Raw genomic sequence first — 7,746 nt, 5'->3', positions numbered from 1 at the left:
TACAATATACAGTTCAATAAATAGAAAAAAAGTTACAAAATGACATGATTTTGTCCTTAATTACAAGAGGAGAAAAGACAGGGGGGGGTGATCGGGGTGGGACACTCTCCCTCCTCGTCCCTGGGCCAAGGTGGGGCAAGGGAGACCCAAGAGAGACAGCAGCTGCGATTCAGAGCCACAAATAGAAAGGCAAAATAGAGGGAAATATGGAAAGGGAGAGTAAGATGAAGGGGTGGAGCAGGGACATGGAGGAGGAGAAAGGCAGAGCCAGAGACAGAGCCAGAAAATGCCAAGATGCCAGCCTCTCTTCTCTCCAGATCTGGGGTGGGGGTCCCTGGCTCTCCTGGGCTTGTCTCCCCCCAACACCAGGTTTGGAGGACAGCATGAGCCTGGCTCAGTTCCTGAGTTGTATGTCCAGTGACTAGCAGGTAGGGGGAGGGACAGTAGTGACCCCTCGAGCCCACACTGGGACCTTGGCATCCTTGGGAATGGGAGTCCTGGCTGGACTGGGGGGGGTGAGGTATGTGGCTGAGGCCTGAGGCCTCTTTAAATCCTTCAGTGGGGATGAGCTGTTGGTCCCAGGTGGGCAGCCTGGCACGGGTACAGGGCTGCGGAATGGGGCCCCTGAGGCAGTGAGGGGAGGGTATAAAAGGAGATTTAGACGCCCTAACACAAGTCCCCTGGTCACCCAGAGTGGGGTGTGGGGAGGGTCTGCTACCATTGACTTTAAGAGCCAGTTTCTGGAAAGTCCTGCCTTGCAGCCCCCACCCCCACCCCCAGTCCGAGCCGGGCCTGCGAGTTTGGGGAGGGAGAGCTTGCCTATTGCTTTTGGGGTGCCCCAGGCGGGGTCATACCAGCTGCCCAAGCACACAGCCCCTTCCAGGCCTCTGGGTGGTGGTATGGCTTCTGATCCTTGCGTCTCGCACACTCGCTCGCACACTCCTAGGCACGCATGTGGCAGGACGTCATCCCTCCCCCCCCCCCGGTGGTCCCCCCTCCAGCAGGGTTTGGGGGGGATGGCAGGTAAGACCACCTAGCTCCTTCCCTGACTTAATACTGAAATGCCACATGGGCCCCCAGTGTTGAGGCCCCTGATGGAGAGCTGGCACCACAGGAGCAGGGGCCAAGGGGGTCCGCGCCGCGGCCTGCTGCCCCTCAGCCGAAGCGCTCCCGCACCAAGAGCATGAGCTTCTTCTTGCCCTTGTAGGTCTGTTTGAGGTTCTCCAAGAACTGGGCGAACTGCAGGTGCCCGTCAGGCGCCAGCAGGAAGGTCTCCCGGGCCTGGCCCAGGAACTCGATGAAGTCGCCATAGTGCCGCGGGCTGATGTGCGTGAGGCGGGAGTGGCTGGTGGCGATGTAGGCGGCCACCGCGGCGTCCAGGAGCTGGCAGAGCGGAGCCCGGTCGGCGCCCAGCGGCTTGGCGGCGCGGCGGGCCCCCAGGGGCCCCAGGCCAGGTGCCGCGAGGGTCCAGCGGCGCAGGATGTCAGAGAGCATGGGGGCGCAGTGGATGCTGCGGATGATGAGGGGGACGATGGCGGAGAGCTCGTGCCGGCCCAGCGAGTGGCTGAGCGAGCAGGCCCAGAGCACATCGTTGACGGCGGGGTGGCTGTCCTGGTTGAAGGCGATGCTGAGCTGGGCCAGGGCCAGCGCGGCCAGCTTGTAGGCCCGCAGCGGCAGGCCGCGCTGCTCCATGTAGCGCGCCACCGGGAAGAGGTGGGCGTGGCCCAGGCCGCCGGCCGCCGCGTCCAGCACGATCTGGTAGGCGGCCTCGAAGGCCGCGCGGTTCTTCTCACACAGCGTGAGCGCCGGCAGGGCGCAGTTCTGCGGGTCTTTCATGGCGCACTGCAAGGCCAGGGTGCGCGCACAGGCCCAGAGCTCCTCCCGCTGGGCCGCGTCCAGCTGCAGCCGCGACAGCGTGGCGTGCGTGGTGCCCGTCACCGCCACGATGGTGGCAGCCTCCACCGGCGTGAATAAGGAGTACCAGTTCTGCATGATATTCATCAGGGCTTGCGGGCCTGGGGGCGGCAAGAGGGCAAAGTTGGCCGGGAGGGAGGGCAGGGGCCGCTCGGGTGTGCCCGGGTGCCCGCTGGGGCTGAAGACACAACCCCTCTGCTTCCACCCCCAGCTCGACACAAACCGCACTTCATCTTCCAAAGGGGGGTGGGGAGAGTGCGTGGGGCGGGGTCTACCTATGCTTCAGGGCTCCTGTCCCTTCTCCAAGCCACTTCAGCCTGGCCAGCTTCCAGGCCTTCGTCCAGCTCTGTCCCCCCAACCCGCCTCCCCACCAGCGTAGCCCTGACCTCGGGCTGGAGCCAGGGAAAAGACTCTGCTTCTCTCTCCACAGGGAGATGGGTGGCAGGTTCCCTCGGGGACTCACCGATCTCTGTGGCACAGCTGACCAGCCACCGCACCATCTCCCGCCGCCGCCAGGTCATGGTGTTCAGGGTCATGCGCATCACCTGCGGCCCGGGAGGGGAGAGAGAAGGGGATCACCCAAAACCTCGCACTGGCCTGCAGAGGGGATCAGGGATCCTGAGGGGCCCAGGAGACTCGGGCGTTAAGGGTTGAATCGGCGGTGAGCCACGTGATCTGGACAAGTGGCCTCACCTCCTGGGCCTTCATTTTCCTCCTCTGTAAAATGGGGATTGAAAACCTCCACCTCAGGGCTCTCTTCTAAGAATTCAGTGCAAATTTTCAGGTAAAGATCTTGCACAGGGGGGTGGCTCAGTTGGTTGAGTGGCTGCCTTCGGCTCAGGTCATGGTCTCAGGGTCGTGGGATCGAGCCCCGCGTCGGGCTCCCTGCTCAGCGGGGAGTCTGTTTTGACCTCTCCTTCTCCCTCTGCCCCTCCTGCTCATGCTCTCTCTCTCAGATAAATAAATAAAATCTTAAAAAAATAATAAAATAAAAAATAGTTGTTTTAAAAAAAGATGTTGTTTTTTTTTTAAAAAAAGATTTTATTCATTCATTTGACAGAGAGAGAGAGACAGCTAGAGAGGGAACACAAGCAGGGCGAGTGGGAGAGGGAGAAGCAGGCTTCCCGCTGAGCGGGGAGCCCGATGCGGGGCTCGACCCCAGGACCCCGGGATCATGACCTGAGCCAAAGGCAGACGCTTAACGACTGAGCCACCTAGGCGCTCCCTTCCAAAAAAAAGATCTTGCACAGTATCTGTTGCTTCAAAGTGCTCAGTCCATGCCAGCATTACTGTTACTGCTATTATTGTGGGTGTTATCCTGAGGCTCCGTGGTGACTACCCCAGACAGCAATCCAACCTGCCCCTTCTCTCTGGAAAGTTCCATGCTTCACGTCAGCAGATTTCCCCCTGTGGGCCCCAACAAAGCACCTGCCCTTCAGGCCCCTACCTTCTTCAGGTCCTATCCCCAGTAAGCACCCTCCCTGTTTGCCTCCCCCTCAGGGCCTGTCTGGTGGACTCTGCCACTGGAAGCTCCTAAGGAGTGGGTCACCTCTCTCACCTCTCTAAAGGATCCCTCCCTCATCTCACCTCCCCCAGACCCCCTACAATGATTCCACTTCCCCACAGGAGATTGTTCGGGACTAATTCCGCCTTCTGCAGGCCCCCTGGGGGCAGGTTCTACCTGGGAAGGTCCCACCCCGTCCTGCAAGCCTGCCCCAAACTGTTCTCCATTCTTACTTTACTTTGGCCACACTCTTGAGGCCCTGCCCCCTCCGGGTCCCACACCCTGCAGCTGACTCCTCACCTACAGGCAGTACCCATGTTGGTCTCTGACTTGCCCCAGCAGGACAGCCCTTGCCTGGCCCCTGGCGAAGGCCCCAGCTCCCAGGCCCTGCCGCAAGGACTTTCAACCACAGACCTCATCTGCAGAGGTGGCTTCTCGCCTTCAGGACCCGCCCCCTCAGCAGCAACCTTTCCTTCTAGACTGGTCCCCCACAGGCCCTGCCCCCAAGCAAGCTCCTCATCCAGAGGCTCTGCTCCCTGGGCTTCAGTCCAACCCACGCAGTGGGCACACCAGCTCCAGGCCCCACCCCAAGGCCAGCACCCTAGGCCAGGCTTCTTCCTGTGGCCCACCCACTCAGCTACAGGACCCGTGCCCTGCATCCTCCTCCTCAGCCACACCCCCAGGAGGGGATGCTCACCTTCAGACTCTGCCCTGGAGTCCCTCATTCACAGGCCCATCCCCCACTGGTGACCCCGGTGCTCCATTCCCGGGACCCTTACTCCCAGAGCTGCCACTCCCGCTGAGGCCTGTCCTCAAGCAGCATCCCCCCTCTGACCCTCACCTGCAGGCCTAGTTCCAGCGCAATGCCCAGCAGCGTGGTGTCGGGAGGCGCACTGGCCGGGGTGGCCGTTTTGCAGGCGTCCTGCGCCAGCTTGAAGAGCAGGGCAGGCGAGTGGATGTTCTGCTGGATGGAGCCCAGTACCGCATGCAGCCACTTGGGGTCTCCTGGGGTGCAGGGAGGGAGGAGGGCACAGTCGGCACACTGGGCACCAGCCCCTGCTGCTGCCTGACCTGTCCACCCAGGTTCCTCCACCCAGGTGCCCACATGTGAGGAGGCAGAGGTAGCCGGCAATGGCTCTGGGAAGATCCAGACCACTCTTGGCACTCCCTCTCTCCTCTCCTCTCCCCACCACCCAGCAGGAGGAAGCCACCTGGGGACCCCTAATTGTCAAGGGCAGTGATTCTGGTCCCAGAACACCAGGGTTCAATCCCCGTCCCGCCATTCACTAGCTATGTGACGCCGAGCGAGTCGCTTGACCTTTCTGTGCCTCAGCTGCTCGATCTGTAAAATGGGTCACACTAGCGCAAGGGTACCTGCCTCCCAGGGCCACGGTGAGCCCGTACTCGAAAGGCTTTCATGGGTCAAGAGCATACAACTGTGAGCTTTGATTGCTCTTATCACTGGCCCAGAGCCTACAGTTCTGTCACTTCGCTCCTGCGCTCCTCAAACATTCTAGGCACGGTCCAGCCTCAGGGCCCTTGAACTGGCTGTTCCCTCTGCCTGGAATGCTCTCCCGGCCTGGACAGAGCCCTCCCCAAATTCACGGGGAAGCCCTCATCCCCAGCATGATGGCATGAGTGTCCTGAGAAGAGGAAGAAATCGGGAGCGCTCTCTTTCTCTGCCTTGTGAAGACACAGCAGGAGGGTGGCAAGCCAGGAGGAGAGTTCTCCCTGGGAACCCACCAAGCACCCGGACCTTGGACTCCCAGCCCCAGAGCAGAGCTGTTATGGCGACTCAAGGTGACAGGGACACCAGATGCAGGCAACAGCTCCGCCCTCTTGGCTTAAGTGTTCATCTGCTTTTCCTCCTCCACGGCCCTTGTTCCCTGCTTGCTCATAAGTGACGTCACTAAGTATTTGGCCTTGTTTAGGGTCTGTCTGCCCCCCCTAGAATGGAACACCACAGGGCACAGGCCTTGGAACAGTGTTGGTCACTCCTCAGCACCTGGGACAGTGCCTGGTCCATCTAGAAAGTGCTCAAGGAAGACAGAAATTTGATGAAAGGATAAAAAGGAGAGGGAAGGGATGTGGGAACAGAGGAAAGAGAAGGCAGAGGACAGGGGAGCGGGGGAACGGGACAGGGGGCAGCCTCTGTCCTCACCCTTGGCAGCTGTCAGCATGGCAGAGGCCAGCTCACACTGGCGCGTCTCCAGGTGGCCAAGGATGAACCAGCGGGGGAAGCGGTTGCTCATGATGGAGTCCAGCGGGTTGGGGTGAGCTTCTCCGGCTGGAAACGCTGTCTCCAGTACAGGCAGCCTGGTGGGGGTGGAGGGGGGAGAAGCAAGCCCATGCTGAGAGGAGGTTGGAGCCTCCTGCCTCAACTGGAGCCTCCCTGCTTGCGCCAGCAAAGCCACGGGCATGCAGGAAGACGGAAGATGTGTGTGCCAGATGTTCACTGGAATACTGTTTGTGCTCATCACCTGGGGGTCGATTAAATAAACAATGCTCTATTCATGCACCAAGGGCTGATAAAAATGTGAGGAGATTGTTTGTGTCCTGATGCAGCCCCCCAGTAGTCCTTCTGTCACCCCCCTTCCCATTCTCACTCTGCTCCAGCCACTGTTCCCCTCAATGTCCCTCAAATACAACCAGGCACAGTCCTACCTCAGGGCCTTTGCATATGCTATTCCCTCTGTCAGGAACACTCTTCCCCAGACATCCTTGCAGCTTCTCCCGCACCTCCCTCAAGTCTCTCTTTTTTAAAAAAAAAGATTTTATTTATTTATTCGTCAGAGAGAGAGTGGGGGAGGGAACACAAGCAGGGGGAGCAGCAGACAGAGGGAGAAGCAGGCTCCCTGCCAAGCAAGGGGCCCGACGGCGAACTCGATCCCAGGACCCTGGGATCATGACCTGAGCTGAAGGCAGACGCTTAACGACTGAGCCAATCAGGCGCTCCTCACCTCCCTCAAGTCTTAACTCAAATATTTTTCAGTGGGTTCTTCCTTGACAGCCCCACATGTGAAATTCCCACTCCCAACTTCTCCCACGCCTTCTTTGCTATAGGTCACCACCTGACACACAACATAGCTTACCTATTAATTTAATACTTATTTAAAATAACTTATTATTTTATCTCCTTCACTAAAGCGTCAGCTACATGAGGGCAGGCATTTGTGACTATTCTGTTCACTGCTGGATCTCCAGCAGCAGTGCACAATGGGTGGATGGACAGCAAACATTTTTGGAATGGCTTTACACACCCACTAGGGGTATATTGCTAGACGGCCCATTCTATGGGCCGTCTAGCCCATATATATGTATTTTATATGTAGAAAGTTCTTCAAAGTTGTTAGATGTGATCAACAGCATGCAATAGGAGTTAAGACTATTCTGGTTTCAGGGCGCCTGGGTGGCTCAGTTGGTTAAGCGACTGCCTTCGGCTCAGGTCATGATCCTGGAGTCCCGGGATCGAGTCCCGCATCGGGCTCCTTGCTCAGCAGGGGGTCTGCTTCTCCCTCTGCCCTCTTCCCTCTCGTGCTCTCTGTCTCTCATTCTCTCTCTCTCAAATAAATAAATAAAATCTTTAAAAAGAAAAAAAAAGACTATTCTGGTTTCAAATATTATTGAAATTTCCTCGACATGTGACTCTGGACACACCTTAAGCGTGTTTATGTGTAAAATGGGGGTAAACATGCTTATTTCTCTAGGTTGGTAAGATTACATGAGGTAGGGGCGCCTGGGTGGCTCAGTCGGTTATGCATCTGCCTTCGGCTCAGGTCATGATCCCGGGGTCCTGGGATCGAGTCCCGAGTCGGGCTCCCTGCTCAGCGGGGAGTCTGCTTCTCCCTCTGCCTCTGCCCTGCTCGTGCTCTCTCTCTGTCTTTTTCTCAAATAAATAAATAAAATCTTAAAAAAAAAAAAATTACATGAGGTGATGTGAGTCATGGATTTGGACTAGGGTGATCAGCACCATTTTTTTTTTTTTTTTTGCACAGGTTCGGACAGTCAATATTTTCGGCTCTGTGGGGGGGCCATTTGGTCTCTGTCACAACCATTCAATTCTGCCATTGCCAAGCAAAAGTAGCCCCAGACAATACGTAAATGAATGAGCGTGGCTGTGTGCCAATAAAACTTTATTGCTGGACACTGAAACTCGAGTTTCATATTACTTTCCATGTGTCACAGAATATTCTTTTGATTTATTTCTAAACACTTAAAAATGTAAAAGCTTGATCTGATCTCATGGGTTTAACACATGGCAGGCCACATCTGGCCCAGGGGCTGTCATGTGCTGGTTCCTGGCTTAGAAATCACAGCTCTTCACAGAT

General features: G+C 57.3%; 1 protein-coding gene across 1 annotated transcript in view; it reads right to left on the bottom strand.

Annotated features, from left to right (window-relative positions):
• Positions 1-7,746, bottom strand: part of ZSWIM4 (zinc finger SWIM-type containing 4) — a 17,634-nt gene continuing 9,888 nt past the window's right edge. Inside the window, exons 10-13 of the mRNA XM_081805427.1 lie at positions 5,580-5,925; positions 4,260-4,423; positions 2,378-2,459; positions 1-2,015 (exon numbers count right to left, since the gene is read on the bottom strand). Of these exons, the coding sequence (XP_081661553.1) occupies positions 1,156-2,015; positions 2,378-2,459; positions 4,260-4,423; positions 5,580-5,925 (1,452 nt within the window). The 3' untranslated portion in view covers positions 1-1,155. The remainder of the gene's footprint in view (positions 2,016-2,377; positions 2,460-4,259; positions 4,424-5,579; positions 5,926-7,746) is intronic.

Source organism: Leptonychotes weddellii, chromosome 1 (assembly GCF_054177405.1).
Source record: "Leptonychotes weddellii isolate Sample4059 chromosome 1, ASM5417740v2, whole genome shotgun sequence".
Lineage (NCBI taxonomy): Eukaryota > Metazoa > Chordata > Mammalia > Carnivora > Phocidae > Leptonychotes > Leptonychotes weddellii.
The sequence above is the reverse complement of the archived record's forward strand: the minus strand, read 5'-3'. Positions and strand labels throughout refer to the sequence as shown.